The sequence below is a fragment of the Nansenia antarctica genome (assembly GCF_963989245.1).
Source record: "Nansenia antarctica genome assembly, chromosome: 1".
In the NCBI taxonomy this organism is placed as follows: domain Eukaryota; kingdom Metazoa; phylum Chordata; class Actinopteri; order Argentiniformes; family Microstomatidae; genus Nansenia; species Nansenia antarctica.
Window position 1 is genome coordinate 94075554 of NC_137674.1, and position 18605 is coordinate 94094158.

Genomic DNA, 18605 nt, shown 5'->3' on the forward strand with positions numbered 1-18605 from the left:
TCAAACAGCAATGGCAACCATGGTTTCAATACGTAATTCCCCAAAACAACATAAACAGAAACGATTACTAAGAATTTAACAATACTGAACAAACACTTGCATAGGACGTGTAAAACTTAATAACATAACTTTGTTATCTACGTCTGAACACAATGGATGCTGGGAAATGTTGGGGATTTGTATTAAAATAACTAGAAGTGATAAATCATGTACTATGTGCTCATTTAAATAATATGTGACTGAGGTCAGTTGAGAAAAAATGGGAAGGTCACACAAAGCCAAAAGAGAGGTTCTGCTTTTGAGCGACATGAAGAAGAAAAGCTCCTGACTAAAAGAAAGTATTATGATTCAAACCGCCTGTAAATTACTTATTTTTGCCTATGTGCTAACAACCATTTTGCACCTGCTGTTATGATATTCTATTTTCCTGTACTGATTTTATACTTTCATAACTAATGATTAATGATAAGTCTATTCTTCTATACTGTATTTTAACTTGTTAATCGAATCCCAAGTCATGGGAACACATGCGCCTGACCACATCGCCAACAGTTATGCTTTCACAAGCTATTCTGGTAAGAACATACTGACCTAGTCATGACCCCAGGGAATGGGTTTGATGATCAAATAACTGGCCAATCAGTGCTTTAGAACGCACGTAGAATACACCCAAAGTAACTGTATAAAAATGTCTGTACATCCTAAAAACATAACTGTGTGCATATCCATACCTGTTTCTTAAAAACATAGCTGTGTGTGCATATGAGATTAACGAGCCCCAGACAGGGGGTGCGACCGCAGAGGGACACAGTACAGAGGGACAACAACCAGAAGTGAAACTTTGTAGCAAAACCACAGAACACTTGCTTATCACATTGTGACCTTCACCACATGACTGTCTGGTATTAATGGCCTGCAGAGGGGAAACTAGAGAAACCTCCTTGTCCATGGAAATGAACTATTATTGCTTGCTGATGTGCTCGAATAAATATTCTCTTAAAGAACAGTTCAGTAGTGGTGCCTAATATTTGATTGAATTATTTTATCTTAGAAGTTATATCAAGGACGTCTCGTTGAGATTAAACGAACTCGCTTGTAAGTGAAGACTCAATTAACTAAATTCTGGAGAAGTTGACCGCCTTACAGAAAAATTAAGGCACAATGCTAACTGTGTAGCCCGGTCACTACAGATACATTTCACAGGGTGACATCAGAATCAGAATCAGAATTGCTTTTATTACATCAATGTACGGACACACAGAGTAAAATTATTGGGTTCGGGTTCATTAGACATTGGCATTGCAGCAGAATACACAATCAATAATAAAATAAGCAGGATATCATAGAAAAGCATGGACACTTCCAATTCGTTCACAACTTAATTTTCACACTATCAATCGATCAAACAAGTAATCTAATAAAAAATAGCAATGCTTCATTACCAGGACAGTTCAAGACAGAATAGCGGTGCTCTGTCGGTTAGCAACCCGTGGTCCTACCCTGCCAGTCTGCAGTCTGCAGTCCTACCCTGCCAGTCTGCAGTCTGTCTATAATATATATATCTGTCTAAGTGAATCATCTACAGTAATCATAAGAAAAAATAATCTATGCCAAATCCAGGGTCCAGTTAGAAGAACATCATTTACTACTCAGAAAGGCTTCAAACACCATTGTAATCGTGTCAGTTCTTGTAAATTAGCCTGCACCATTATTTTATAGCCTACATACTTTTTTAGATGAGATTTTAGATTAGATTCAGACAACGAAATGCAGTAAAAAGTGTGTCAGAAGAGGGATTTGAACCACCGTCTTAAAATGACGAATAAATACTATGGCAACGGTCAATACCACGATGCCATCGTGACAATATGACTGTATGTAGCCTGCTGCTGATATCACCACAGTAGTAAATATTCCTTTATTAAAATATGAACATATAACAATAACTCGCGCTAGTATGACCTACGCATTTAATCGGTCAGCAATTTCTTGCCAAACCATTTCCCTTGCCTTGTTAATTGCGGCAGTATTGCACTATTTTACATCTTATTTTTTGTCTTCATAAAGATCAATAAGTAGGAGTGCTGCGCAAAAAGTAGGACCGCTGCGGAGTGTAGTATCTTCATTTCGACACTTCGACTCTTCAGGGCTCTTTGTCTGCGTGCACGCGCCCATATCGAGGATTTCCCAACCGGTGTTCTGTGAACACTGATGACACAAGCCTGATCCTCGTTCGAGGGATCACCTGAGGCTTGAATCCCAATCACGAGTTGCCTGAACGCGGCTTTTATTTTAATCGCCGATATACTAATCAATGTACGTGGAATACCCCCCTGGGCTATATGAAGTCTGGATATGACATCACGCCCGTGAAAACAGAGCGACTTTCATTAGTGAACAAGAGCGAACCACAGCATCTACTAGCTTGACTAACCTACTCCCCATGTCCCTCGGTGTCTTTTTCTTTTGGTTCCATTTCTCTGAAAACTAGCCTAAAGTAAACAGCTTCCTGGACGAGAACCAAAGATATTCGAATTCTAGACGTTAAAAAGTTTGGACCCATGTTCACAACACGCTCCATCCTGTCTGTGCATCTCCGTTTCCGGCAACGGCGTCCGGCTCGTTTTTGCTATGACGTCATAGCCCTCTAGAGTCTATCTTGAAGAACCTATTGTCCCTACTATAATACATTTTTATTATGGTAGGCGGCCTAACCTTTCCTCACATCTAGAACATTATTCTTTAATCATAATAGAGTTGTGATCTGATCATAATATCAAGTCACATGCGTGTACCATTCAATCAACGTTCATTTCCGGACAGGGTTAAGTATATTCTCCCATCGATATCTTTAATTGCTCTTGGGGTGTGTGTTGTATCAATAATACCTACCAGCTTTAACTGCTCTCCATCACGAACCACAGGGAACAGGGTTGCCCGGGAAACGGCCGCATGGCAACAGGATCAGAGAGCCTGGGGGTTGTCTGCTGTTAGGTCTGCTCCCATTTTACATCACATTTCCTCACTAGATGGTGTGCGAGCCACTGGAGAGTACACTTCCCCTGCACAGTGGGCTACGTCTCCATCTCCATCAAAACAAACCTGGAAAACTACACAGCGCATCATTTCTTGAGATTTATAACGAGGAAAGATTGGGAAATAACAGTCGAAGGTTTTATTTTTTTTCCTGCAGAAGACTTGGGAAAATACAATACAGAGCTGTGATGGACATAATGTTGGCGGTGCAAGATGCGTGCGTCTCTGGTCAATGGCTTACCGCTGTGATTCTCAGTATGTGCTGCTTTCTGCCGTCCTGCGTGTTACCCGCCGAACAAACTGTGGACTATGCCTCGATCGAAAGTGTGGTCAGCAGACAAGGCGACACGGCTCTCCTGAGGTAGGAAAAACAAGCGAAACAACTTCACTTTCCTCCTGTCTGTCGCGGACGAGAGAGTTTGAATAATGTCCATCAAGCAAAGAAGTGATGCGGCACCAAACATTTGACATAACATCGTATCGTTTGATTTGTTTATTTCAGCGTTCCAAACTGGGTCATCTGAAGCGCGCGACAAAAACAACCCATTCATAATGCGCGTCTATTGGCGCTTTTCCACTATACCAATAGTGGATATATTTTCCGATATACCAATAGGTTCAAGTAGGCTTATGATCAGAAAGTACCAATTATTTCCATGTAACATACAGTATCACATGGTAATAATGCAGTAGGACTGGAAAATAAAGCCTTCCCAATACATTTATTTCTCAGAAATCCTACCCACTCCATCGAATGGTCCTGTGGTCGTCTCTGGGAGGGTAGTCTCTCCTGGCTGTAGCCTACACTATGCAAGTCGTCGATGGTGCTGCCTTTTACTTTTGTTACTTGATAAAAACCTCACGACTCATATCAAAGATGATTTATGCATTCCAAAATCATCGTGGGCTTTCTGGTACATAGGCTGTAACCTAGTTATTTCGAGAGCTTTTATCCGCTAAAAAACAATCTTAGGATATTTCTCACGCAGCCTACCACACTCAATACGCGCTTTACGTACATCACATATCGGCTGTTTTCATTTGTGAAAGGGTCAATGAAGTTGGGTCAATGAAGTTGTAATGTAACTTCACTATCCATATCACAATACATTTCCTACATTGTATCTCACTGTCACACAGAACACTGTCAGGGTAGGCTACTGACTCGACTGAAGTGCCGATAACTGCGGGCGACGCGTTGTCGGGAGCAATGAACTATTTGACGTTATTTTGTTGTTCAGTCAATTGACTTTGAGTTGGCAATTTGACCGTTTCAGAGGAATCTGTCGAATGAAAACCATTGAGAATCATTCGGTGCAACTTCATTGATTTGAAAACCCACATTAGTCTCCTAGTGTTGCTGTAGTGTAGCATATAGCCCACTGGATGCTGTGTGAACCTGTTCTATGTGTTCTGGGTTTCTTCATGGGCGTGGCTTAATACAAAAAGAATTAAGATGATACAAAATAGGAATATTTATCTTTTGGAAGATCAACTGTATGAGGTACTGATCTCACTATGATTGTGAATATGAAAGTACCTTTGGATGGGATTACTCTGGGTTCCGACCTGAATACCAAGTAGCTTGTTTGGTACAAGTTTTGTTGAACTTAGTCTGTGTTGTAGGTCTTTATTTCTTCATTTACAAATACACAGAATTGCTTCTGGTTGTCTAGTATTCTTAGTTAGTGCTCATCACAAAATTACCTTAGTAACAGCAATGAGGAGCTCACTATTTTTGCCATATTCTCTGCATGCCCAACGGCTGTCATGTTGAACTGACTTACATCTTAGATGGTCTCTCTCTCTCTCTCTCTCTCTCTCTCTCTCTCTCTCTCTCTCTCTCTCTCTCTCTCTCTCTCTCTCTCTCTAGAGAGAAGTCTTAATTCCCTGGTGTCAATCTGTGTTGCCTGTGATCAGTGGCAGAAGCTGTGGGTGAATCCTGATGGTTCATTGGGCCAGAGATTATCCCTGTGGTATGAATCAGCTCAACAAACAAGTGTAGCCCCCAGATAGGGCACCACTCCACAACCGGGTCATTGCCTCTGTGCAGCTCAGATAGACTGGAAATGGATAGGGGGGCCATTTTGGAGATCCTTTTGGGCAAGGCTTTTGAAGCAAATTAAGACGTAAATTAACAATAGCAATTTGACATTTCTGTTTTGAAATGCAGTTTTCTGTGTGGATGCAGCCAGTGTGCAGTCATCATTTCACTCTGCTCAATGCTGTTGAACTAATGGATATTGGAAAGCTCTTAAGCTGCTCTACTTGCCTCGCTGCCTTGCATCTAATTGCAGTTTATCATTATCACTGGGATGACTAGATATGTTTATATTTGTACGGCAATAAGTGCTTTTCACAGAACGGACTGTTCCATTCAAAATCAGGTATTTTCTGTTTTGAGAGGCAGGTATCAAAGCATGAACCATAATGTAGCTTGTAAAGACAACACCTGAACAAACAATGGATGGGATTGGAGACCTTTTTTCAGACCTCGGACAGAGGACCATTTCTGCCATGCCCTGAAGCTGATTGCGAGGAGAAAATGTGACAATTCTCAAATGGTGACAAACCCAGAAGCATGCAATTAGTCACTGCCTCGGGATTATGGTATAGCTCCCAAGAGGAAGGTCCACTCTGTCATGTGTTCATTATTTCTCCCTCCTCTCCAATTCTTAATGCTGCATTACTGTGGCCTTGTGTGTTCCCCCTGCCTGCCTGATTTATGTCGGACAATGGGTTCATATCAATTAAATGGCTAGTGCTTTTGGAGTAAAAGGAATTGTCCACATGTGTATCATTTTCCTTTTAATCTTTTTTTAATGGCCTAAAAGCTCTGCCATTTTCCTAATGGGATCCTTTTCATTAACAAGGGCCCTTGTATGAGTTATGCTTGGTTTTCTGCCAGGCCTTGCCTCACTGCATACTTCGGACTGCATACTAGTTTCATGCATGTGGTGCGTTATTACAAATACAAAGGGTTTCTGAGCTGCCAGGAAGAGAGAACATGTTCAGTTCTGTGCACCCCCATCCTACCCATTACTCACTGATGTGGTGTCACTGAGATACAGATGGATAAGCCTTGACTCCTCACAGCAAATGATTCGCAGAGTTAAGAATGTGAGAGGACAGAAGGGATGCAGTTCTACAAATGCAAGAAATCATTCTGCTGTAGCAGTCTATTCCGCACAGATGCCGATATACCAATAGGTTCAAGTAGGCTTATGATCAGAAAGTACCAATTATTTCCATGTAACATACAGTATCACATGGTAATAATGCAGTAGGACTGGAAAATAAAGCCTTCCCAATACATTTATTTCTCAGAAATCCTACCCTTCCTGTGTCCGGTTAGCTTGATAAGCCTATTCTCAAGGAGCTTGATGACTTCATTAGTTACTAGGGATGCCCCGATCGATTGGCAAGCAACTGGCCGATATTCAGTAAAAATATGAGATTGGGGAAATCCGATAATGCTTTCTAGTCACCGATCACGACAACTGATCAATGACGCAAACGACGTGAGACAATTCATTGTCGCATGCTCATTAACCTAAACAAGCCACTCTCCCATGCTTGTTAAACTAAATTATGTCGGCGGTGTGTGTGGTGTTATGTGTTTATAACATTAGGACTGCGCAGTAATCGCTGATACGTGAATACGTTACCTGTTGTAACCTAACTGACAAGTTTAAACCTACGCCTAGTTTAGAATAGAAATTCTAAAAAACATAACAGTGTGGAAGTACTATAAAGTGTGTAAGACAGATGTCACACATGCTATCTGCAATCTGTGCAAGGATAAAATACCTAGTGGGGGAGCTAAGGTAAAATCCTTCAACACAACCAGTTTAATAAGGCACTTGAAGTTGCATCACGTAGTGGAGCATGGCAAGTTTGAAAAGCTGACCGCGGAGAATGAGAAGAAAAAGGCAGAGAAACGCCCGCTAACACAAACCACTAAAGAGACCCATGCATGTGTGTGCATGTCATACTCAGAGATAATGCCTGAAACATGCTCAAATGCAAGATGCAGGATTACCAAGTCTGGGATGTATGGCCCACACACTTCAGCTGGCTGTCCACGATGGAGTGCTGTCACAGCGCAGCATAAGTGATATCATAGCTAGAGGGAGACGCATCTTGGGCAGCTTCAAGTATTCTAGCATATTCTAGATTGCAGAATGTACAGACACAACTCGGCCAGCCTATCAAAGTTTTTTTTATTAGTTTATTAGTATTAGGCTATTATTTGATCGGTGTCGGCAGTATATCGGCAGATATTGCTTATAGATTACCGGTGATCAGTATCGGTGGCAACAAACAGTATCAGGGCATCCCTATTAGTTACCTTTAATCTTAATGTGAAATAAAGTAGAAAAGCAACAATAGTATATCATATAGGCCTATACTATTTAGCTGACACTTCAACTTACATTGCAGTGAGTGGACTACTTTTTTTGTAGGCTATGCAAGGACCACAATTGTATAGGCCTATATCACAACCCTGTAAGAACATTCCATGAATGATATTTAATGACACAGTCCATTGTAATAAACTATGTAAAGAGTGGTATTTAAACTTCATTAAAAGAGGCCTATTAGTTAAATGATGACTGAAGTGAACATATACATTCTAACAGCAAAATAGTAGTAGGACTACTTATCCACATTGCGGATAAGCTAAAGATCCCAAGTTTATTTCAGTTATTTAGTTTGACAGTTGGCCCTTGGCTGTAAAATAAAGGCTGCACTAGAGGCTGTATACTCTGTAATGGTGCAAAATTGACCTGTCACTACTTTCAAAGTCTGGTATTCATATAAATGTAACATCATTGCCTTGTGTCAACCTAGCATTTGATGAAAACCTTTTGAGCCTCTACACAATTATGTCACAGCAGTGTTTTCCAGCAACTATTATACCGTTCTCTACCGAGGTTTGTCGGGGCCAAAATGTGTTCTGATGGATCATTTCTATGAAGTATGTTTTTATTATGGTTATTTGAAAGGTCTTGACATTTACCATGAGAGCTTATGCGAGGGTTGGTATCCAGAATTCCGGTGTCCCCAACATAGGCTAGCTGTGAAGCCAGGAGGAAAGGATGGAATATTTAAGCTGTGCATCTCCTCAGGGTGCAACTTCTAACTGTAATTTGTCAAAACACATTCAAGTGCACCATTTTATCCTCCTATACTTTTATAGCACTTAAACAGAGAAAGAATGGGCCGCCCACAGAGGCTAGCACTCCTGTTTGTTTTCAGCTACAAGCGTGTATTGACGTGTCTCCAGGAGATGTGGTATTGTAGGGTCAGCACTTAGGGAAGAAGCTATTTGTGCTCTGGTTTCAGAGGATGTCACTCTGTGGTCTGAACATGTCTGACACCTGCCATGTGTCTGCACCCTCAGACGTACACAGGAGCTAGCCCAGTTTTACCTTGCATGACACATCTGGGGGCACACCTGAATCTGTCACCACTGATTAAATGGCAAAACTCACCAGCATGCTATTCCTACTAAAGGCTTAATGGGATCAATGTTGCTGTCAGAACAATCTTGCTCTCTATTTCATAGTCTTCATGCTCGACATGATTACTGAAACTCCGACACTCTGAGAATACACATTTTGGCCTAATTTTGATCAACACAATTGTGATAATTTCTCCCTCTCTATGGCCACATTTGCAATTGCAATGATACATTTTTGAATTTGAATTTGTGCTCCTGGAGCAAATCTATGCTAGGTTGACTGACAGAGTTGAATGATACTCAATATCCAGTAGGAGCAGTTCATTCATGCCAACTATTCTTGCAGGTCATGGTCAAGATGGAATATATAAGCTATACTAAGATATGAAAATATGACATCTGCTTGATAAGAATGTTCCAGTTTAGCATAAACATAGCCTACTTTAAAAGCCTACAGCGCTCAATTGTTCCTAATCAGCAAGCATCAGCTGCAAGGCTTATCTGTTGTCCAGGGGGGGAACTGGACTAACTACATTAAAGTATTCATCAAATGCATTATACTGGCATCCATTTGCAATAGATATGCTTAACTATTGATGAACTTCATCTGACAAGGTGATAGGCTAATGCAGTATATCATGTGTGGCTAAAAATGCTTTCATGCCAACAACCTCTCCAAGGCTTCCAGTTACTGAATGGCATCCACTTTAAACTCTCTCGATGATTTCTTTTGTCCAGACACTGCCAATGCTCCTCTTCACTAGGTTACGATGATTGCCACTTGGCAGGATTCTGAAAGTGCCTTCACCTCCTTCAAATGGTAATTTGACAAGGTGTCTCCCTGCGAAATCCAAATTACCAGCAGCTGTCCCTGAGTCAATCCTTGTAAGGCTTAATTTGATTCGCAGGGCTCTGAAAGTGACACTTGTCCATTGTCAAATGACAACATATGATCTAAAATGTGTATACCTACAATAAGACACTCATGGTCTTTGTTTAAAGAGCGAGAGTAGTTGTGAGTTTTGAGAGTACCTTCCCCCCCTCCTCTCTACATGGATGTCAGCCCACCATCTCAAGCTCAACCTTAACAAGACTGAGCTACTCTTCATCTTTGGGAAAGCCTGCCCTCTCCAAGACTTCTCCATCACAGTGGAGAACTCTACTGTAACCCCCTCCTAGACAGCCAAGAACCTTGGAGTGATCCTGGACAACCGCCTATCCTGTGCAGAAAACATCGCAGCGACAGCACGCTCCTGCAGATTCTTCCTTTACAACATCAGAAGGAAACCTCTATTCCTCACCAGAGAAGCAGCGCAACTCTTGACCCGCCTTTACTACTGCAACACACTCCTGGCTGAGCTCCCCGCCTCCGCCATCAGACCTCTGCAGCTCATCCAGAATGCTGCTGCCTGTCTGGTGTTCAACCTCCCCAAATGTTCTAATGTCACGCCCCCTCCTTCGCACCCTGCACTGGCTCCCAATAGCAGCTCGCATCAGATTCAAGACCCCGGTGCTTGCCTACCAGGCAGCAAAAGGGACAGCCCCTGCCTACCTGTAGGCTATGGTCACCCCCCAAATGTCAGTCCGTTCACTCCACTCCTCCACCTCTGCTGGCCAGATGGCCCCACCACCTCTACGCCAACGCGGCAGTCATGCTGCCTGGTCACGTCTCTTCACTACACTCGCTCCCCGCTGTGGAATGAGCTTCCCACGGCTGTCAGAACTGCAGAGTCACTCCCAATCTTCTGTCGGAGACTGAAGACCCATCTCTTCAGGTTACATCTTAACTGCTTATCTACTACCCCACAGCACAGTGTCTCCTGGGACACCTGCTTCCCCCTATACTGTGTACTGTGTCTCCTAAAATGTTTATTTCCCCCTTGTACTGTTTCTCCTGTGTCCCCCCGAAAAAAGAAAAAAAATCATGATGACTGCCAATGGCTCCTGGCCTGAGCTAGATTACTCTTCTTGCTACGACTGCTGAATTGATGATTTCCTTGCTTAGCCTAATGTATCGATTGTAAGTCGCTTTGGAATAAGGCGTGTACTAAATGCCGTAAATGTAAATGAGAGTAGTTGTGCATACTGTACAATTACATTGTATCCATCTTTAGAGGATCATGGAAATTGTTGTTAATGCATTTATATAATGCACTATTAATTTGCACTTTGGGATGACATTCAAAGTAGTACTTTAAATAATATCTTTAACACTCTGTTTTATGTGGTCCCTCATAACAAGTAAGTGTGTTGCAGCTGTGGCTTTTGGTTACACATTATACAGTATGCACAACAGTTATCTATACGTTATTAGCCATTCATTTTAAAGAAGCTAACATCCACAGCCATCATCTTTCATTTTTGATAATTGATTGCTTTTCAGACATTAAGAAAGTATTTCTATCACTAATATATTTCAATTACCACTAAAATGATTGAGTACACTGGTGAATTAAATCCTAAATTGAAATGCTCTCCTAATGTAAATCCCTCAAAGGAAAGAGATGCAATGCTGGTTTTGAAGCCTTCTTCTAATATGCTTATAATCACTATGATAATAAGAAATAGGGCTACATCATTTGGAAATACTTCATTTGATTTGAAGATAGAGCTTTTACTGGCACCCAGCTGTGCTCGGCGGAGTATTCCCATAATTGCAATGTTTCTGCAGGAAAGATCCAGCGAAGTGTTTGTGATTATCAGAGAAAAGCCATAAACCTCAAATTTTCAAATATGAAACTTGGCAACAAATAATGACAAACTAAGGCAATTATTGCTGTAAGTGCAGTAAGATACAGTGACTTTGTTTCATATCATATCTGGTAACCACGTTTTTAGCTCACTTAGATGAGTCGGTCGACAGACTAGAGACTAGAGAATAGGCATCCATTTCCAAAATACAAATTAAGCACTTTAATGTTAGTCCACACAATGGACGTCCACGAGCACGATGGACACTATTATACAACTATTCTGCTGTTGTGAAACCCATCCACTCCTCCTTCCCTGACTTTTCCTAAATGTCTGTTTTTAACATGATGGCGGGGTTACAATGTAAAAATCATACATAGAACAAATCTGTAGCCATTTTCATCATTAAGTCACGTCCTGAGGCGTGATTAACACCTCTTCCCAAAAGGTGCAAATGTCCCATTTACGCTCCTCATCCTTGCTTTTACCCTCATCATGGTGAATTGAAACTGACCTTACAGTTATAATTGGCTTACCCATTTGAACCCTGTATGGGTCGCACACAGACAGAAACAGTTGGAGTGGCTCCAATGCTTATGGTGATTCGGACTCTGATGAAATTACTGCTATCATCAGTAATGATAGTGATGATAACAGTGATTCTAATCCTGAGCCTCTGATGCCTCAAGCTACCCGCAACAGAATTAGAACAGAACTGACTGAACAGGGGTCACTTCTGCCTCCGATGCCTCGGACTCATCGCAGAAGAATCAGGATATGACCAACTGAGCCGTTGTCACCATCAGCCATGGTAAGGCAAGAGAAGGATGGGAAAGTTTGGATAGAACAGCCTGCAGGCAACAACAGGTAGAATGATGTTACGTATGCATGTTGCAACTAATCAGAGATTATACTGTTGTAAGAAGATAATACTTTGGACATGTCTGTAGGCCTTTATTAGATGGCAGTTACCATACAACGGTAGACTTGTACAATTATTACAAGGCAAATACTTAATAGGAAATGTTCACATTGTATCCTCAATGGTGAGAGAGAGAGAGAGCGTGCGAGTGAGAGAACAGAAAAGACCACATGATCAGTTTACTGTACTCACAAACAACACCTGAAGCTGTGACCAGGGGCCTCATTTATAATGTATTGCGTAGAACTGGCGTAAAAAGCTTGCGTATGTACGCAAAGCAAAAACATTTATGCACAGCAACATTCAGATATAAAACGGTGTGCATAAAAGTGTGTGGTTTAGACTGTGGTTGGGCTGGAAATCAGTCCCATGTGGCAACACTGTTAGGGAAGCGAGATGCTCCTTAAAAAAAGAAAGACCGCAATTTTTTTTCTGGCAAAAAAATGTAGAATAGCCTTACGGACTAAATAGACTACCGGTAGTCTTGATGCAACTTTTATGCCCCCTGTGATGGGGTACATTGCAGACCGCTACGGTAAGTAGGATACAATACGAATTGTTTTTGGTAGCGTGTATGCCTGAAGAAGGTCTATGAAAGACTGAAAGCTCACGCAATAACATCAGAAGGCACATTGGATGAAGGATCATATGGAAGGAGATTAACTAAGTAACCATCAGAGATAAATCATGGAACCTGTCAACATATTACTACTTCGGACCCGCAGCCAAAGCCAACCACAGAAGCCAGGAAGGCTTACCTGTGTGTGCGCGCATTAAGCTGTGTGTTAATGGATGGTATACGGTTTGCATATTCACTGCTGTTTGGCTGATTGATTACCGGTTGAGTTGGTTTTGGAGTGCTGGCATTATCCTGGTTGGGCAGACTCTCGGTGCTGTGTTGTCTCCATGCTGTCAAATAAGGAATCTCCGCTTTGTCTCTTTGAAGCTGCCGCTGCGCTGCTGAATATGATGTTTGCTGGTTGAAATTTCTTTCGTCCTATGGATGCGTCTTAAATGCACAAATAATGTATTGAAAAGAAATCGCATTCCAGCGACCACTTATATTTGTGAAACTATGAACTAGCCTAATTGTGTTGCAACTGTGGTCCTGGTGTTTTCGACATGGATGTATTGTAGTAGTATAGTATAGGGCTTCATTATTTGAAATTGGCGGCTCAACAATGTCATTTTGAATCCCGGTTAACCGGAAAACCTTGGTTATTTTCGTTAACAGTTTCTCGGTTTCAAAAATTGGAAACTGTCCATCTCTAGCTGGAAGACCTCTGACGGAGACCCAGCTTTCTGACACTGGGCCCTACATCGCGCCCCAAAATTATTTGGTAGTCTTCAGATTTCATGATGCCATGCACACAGTCTAAGCATCCGGTGCTAGCAGCAGCAAAGCAACCCCAAAACATCTGTCAACCTCCACCATGTTTGACTGTAGGGACCGTGTTCTTTTCTTTGAAGGACTCATTTCATTTCCCGTAAACAGTAGAATGATGTGCATTACCAAAAAGCTCTATTTTGGTCTCATCTGTCCCCAGGATGTTCTCCCAGAATGATTTTGACTTCCCCAGGTAAGTTTTGGCAAACTCCAGTCTGGCTTTTTTATGTCTCTGTGTCAGCAGTGGGGTCCTCCTGGGTCTCCTACCATACCGTCCCATTTCATTCAGATGGCGAAGGATAGTGCGAGCTGACACTGGTGTACCCTGTGTCTGCAGGTCAGCTTGAATTCGTTTGGAAGTTGATCTAGGTTTTTTAGCATTACAATCCTTCGTTGCAATCTTTCATAATTTTTTCTCTTCTGTCCACGTCCAGGGAGGTTAGTGACAGTGCCATGGGCTGTAAACTTCTTGATGACATTGCGCACATTGGACACAGGAACATTGAGAGTTCTCAGACAATTCTTTGGTCTTCTTTCTTTGCTCCATGCTCAGTATGGTACACACAGACACGCAACATAAAGGTTGAGTAAACCTTTCTCCATTTTAACTAGTTGCATGTGTGATTTCTATATTGCCAGCACCTGTGACTTGCCACAGGTGATTTTAAATACAAATTAATGGAGCATTGCATGCTTGAAATACAATTATCTATGTTCTTGCCAATCATTTTGTACAGTCCATTTCTGGAGTTATGTGTGATTTTTTTTCAAATAAACATGTGAATACCAAAGCATTTGTAATTGCAACAATTTTCTGGGAGAAGTCTTTCTATCTGACAGAAGTGCAGGGGTGCCTGACAGGGGTGCCAATATTTTTGTCCATGACTGTATGTTTGGAACACGTAATTCAATCGGTTGTTATAAGCCAGGAGACAACATCACTGTTGAGCACTAAGATTTTGTTTCCAATAAAAGCTTAGTGCCCATTTATGCAGTTTATGGCTAAGAAGCCCGACAAGTTTGTGTTTGCGATAGTGGCCTGTTGCAGTTTTTTACAACATGCTCGACCTTGCTTGTCTCAAGGCACACATTTTGTTCAAGCTATGCATGAACAAGGACATAACCAGGAGGGAGTTCATGTTTTGTCTGGCACACTAGCTTAGGGAAAATTGCATGAAGGCATGCAGGGCACAAATCCAAGATGACCGCCGTTTTCCCTGGGATTTTTTTTTTTTTTGCCATAACCTTTTAGCCGTAAACATTTTGGAAGGTCTTTTTACTTGGTTGTGGTGTCTAACCTTATTTGTGGGGGTTCAAGCAATCTAGAAATAGTTGCAAACCATCATGAGTTAAGACATATTAACATATACGTATATATTTTACAAAATTTACCCTTTTTTACCTCAATTTTGAACCATGCCCGTTGACCTAATATTTATTGGTAAATTATAGAAAAACTGAAAAAACAGGTTCAATTTGACATATGCTAATTAAGGTGAAAATAAGGTGTTTTTGACCTCTGTATAGCCCACTCCTAGTGGTATCTGGTTTGGTGGTATCACTAAAACATTAGCAGCAGATCCTTCAAGTCCTTTAGGTTGCGAGGTGGAGCCACCGTGCATCGCACATCCCACAGATGCTCAATCGGATTTATGGTTTGTCCCTCCTCAGACCACTGTCACAACTGCTGACCGGGAGCACACCGCAAGCCTTGCCATTTCAATTAATTAATTAATTAATTTTGCCATTTAGCAGACGCTTTTAATCCAAAGCGACTTACAATTACGAATTACAGGGACATTCCCCCTGGAGTAACTGAGGGCTAAGTGCCTTACTCAAGGGCACACTAGAAGTGGTGTGGTTTCAGGCGGGATTTGAACTCACAACCTTCCGATCACAAGTCCAACTCACTATCCACTAGACCGCCACTACCCACCAGAGATGCTCTGAACCAGTCGTCCTGCTATAACAGTTTGGCCCTTGTCAAAGTCGCTCAGGTCTTTACTCCTGCCCATTTCTCCTGCATCCAACACATCAACTTCAAGAACTGACTGTCCATGTGGTGCTTGATATATCCCACCCCCTTGACAGGTGCTATATTGTAACAAGATACTCAATGTTAATGTAACTTCACCTGTCATTGGTCATAATGTTTTGGCTCATTGGTGTAGACCTTCTTGCATAATATAGTATAGTTATATTTCATTGCATGCCATTATTCCTAAAGATTTGTGTGTTTTTTTTGTTCATGTTGTGAAGCATGAGCGCTTCATATTTGACCGTATATATATATATATTTTTTTACAGTATATAAAACCCACGTATGGCCGTCTGTTATATTCAACATGTAATTCCTAAAACACTAATTCAATGATTACACTGTTACACTAACATTAACAAATGGACATCTAAGCACCTCGCTCTGGGTACTTTGATTAGTAATGAGTGCCTGGGGCTTCTAGTGTTAAAGGCTTTAAAACATGTTTTTATTTTATCCATCCAGGAAATCAACATTCCAGCAGCCAGGCTTCATTGAATGGGATATTTATTTTAATAGATGTTTTGGAATAGCTGTATAAGACCTTGGTTTTGAACCAGGTTTGCTGGATACAGCTCTAACCAATGTTAGTCCAGAGAGCTAAAGGAAGCCATCCCTTCAGGAAGCTTGCACAATGTCTCCAAATACACTCCAACATGGCATCGCTATCTTGAGTCTTGCAAATAGTTCAACGGTTTCATGACAATTTTAAATTATCTACTTAGGCTACACTAAGAGATAACAATTAAACCAATCCTGGACTCAAGCCATTGTGCAAAGTAGCTACAGTATCTGGTTGAATTGTATATGGTTACTTCATCAAATATACTTGGAACAACATTGGTATTTCACCATCTGATTCACAGTCCCTTATCATGGAGGCTTGACCAGATTGATTCCTGGCTCCCCTCAAGTGTAATCTTTAATCAATCAGTCAGCCTCTCCTTGTGTTTCATGATAATTAGTTATGCTGCTGTGACACCATTGCATAATCTCATCTGTGGAAGGTTTTATATGCCAGACATGTACTGAGCCCTGGGTTACTGACAAAAAAATAATGTCATGAATGTCTGAGGCCAGCCTGACTATGAGGTTTAAATAAACATTAATATGCATTTGTGGTGACAAATATATTTCCAATTAAGCATATTTCTTGCCTGGGAGCATAGGAGCTCTTTGATCATGCTCTTATTGAATTAGCCTACCTCAGCCACTTAGGCACATATCAATTTCAGTCACCAAAGGATTTTGATTTGTTTGCCAGTTGCTTGCTTAAGCATCCAAATAAAGTGTCATTGAATGGAATACTGCTTAGTCACTTATGCTGCCGTTGAAGATGTTGATGTTCAATTGGGATGTTACTGGGATGGGATGGGATGTTACCCTCTATGGCACGCATTATGAATCCAGTTGGGAAAAAAATGTTTGGAGTGTTTTTTTGTCTTAGAATACACCAAATAAACATAATCTAAAGAAATGTTCAATAAATATTTATTGGGGGGTACTTTTTGGGGTGCGTTGCCTTGAGGCAACACTGTGCCATAATGGTCAGTCAAAGTCAGCTTTATTGTTAATCCAATATATGTACAGACATACAGAGGGCTGAAATTGCATTTCCCTCTCATGCACGGTGCATAGTAAACAAAAACAATAAATAACAATATAATACGACAAGATTAGACATAACTACAATGTACAGGGGTGGAATACAATAGACAATAGTGCAATAGTGCAATAGTGGTAATTGGCTCAGTATAATAGAGTAAAGTGGCTAAAGTACGTAAATGTAAGTAATGGTAAGTAATGGCATGGAGAGTGCCCCAGAGAGGCGCCCGAGAGGTGCCCCAAGAGAGGCACGCCTGCCCCCTGACACGTGCGCCTGACCAGAGTGTCATGGTGTCATGGTGAATCCATAATGGTACGGTGTTGCCTCAAGGCAACATTTTGCATTTTAACAAGTTTCCATTACTTAATTAGCAAATAAAGTAAATTAAACTATTTACTCAGCTATTATTATGAATATATTTTTTCCCAGATTGAAAAAGGCCAGGAAAATATGTTTTTAATCGATTTTTGTGGACAGAAATGTCTAAGCTAATTCTTGTGGGAAGGTCTGGAAGAAAGGGATGCTGCATGGCCTCCAGAGAGACATGTGACAAATTCAAACACTGCCTTTGGTTCCTTATGGTCCTGCCTCTTTTTCTAAGTATTGCATTATAACTGGGGATGCATTGTGTGAATGTAAAAGGCCATAATGGGTATGTTGCCTAGAGGATACAAGGTGCCATAGAGGGTTGCATCCAAATAAAGTGTCATTGAATGGAATACTGCTTAGACACTTATGCTGCCGTTGAAGATGTTGATGTTCAATTGGGATGTTACTGGATGCACCCTTTAGAACATGGTGACCCGGACCCTAGTAATGCTCCACTACCAAAGAGAATTAACAGCACATATTAATTCATCAATATCATGTGGAGATGCTCTCATGGGATAGAAAGGATGTTGGTAACTTCAATGCAGCCTCTCAACGTGTGTTTGAGCATGAGCTCAGGCCAGCAAGGGACTTCGGGTAAACATTGATTTGATCCTGTGGGAATAATATATCAGACAGAAGCTCCACTTTACCTCAGGAGAAGTAAGAGAATCTATTACCAGCGAGTGTTGACACATGGTCTGCTCAGCACCGTCCTTTCTATTGTGAGTTAAGTACAACCCAGAGGGATTTCTGTTCTTCTAGAAGGGACTTTCTTCCCTTAATGAAATCCAGCAAGGATTGTGCATGCCATTTATCAGGGCGTGGTCACAGGTGTGCAGTGATGTTGATATCATCGTTTTATGGTTTGAGCACTATCTGTTACATGGATGGGCTGCTAGATTAACATTAGTGAAGAATGGAGGCTCTATGATATTGTATCGTCACATGCAGTATGCTAGTGACACATTGCAAGATATTGCAATTGCGGTACGTACCGCTTACAAAATTCACGGTTCGGTTTTCGGTTTGGTTTTTGGTACAGCAGGGTAAAAAATCATAATATGATAGGTAGATAGATAGATGGAT

General features: G+C 41.3%; 1 protein-coding gene across 1 annotated transcript in view; it reads left to right on the forward strand.

The window, feature by feature from the left end:
- Positions 1–3224: 3224 nt before the first annotated feature.
- negr1 (neuronal growth regulator 1) overlaps positions 3225–18605 on the forward strand; it is a gene marked incomplete at both ends in the record, with an annotated part of 150727 nt that continues 135346 nt past the window's right edge. Inside the window, one exon of the mRNA XM_080531060.1 lies at positions 3225–3397. Coding sequence (XP_080387186.1) covers positions 3225–3397 — 173 coding nt within the window. The remainder of the gene's footprint in view (positions 3398–18605) is intronic.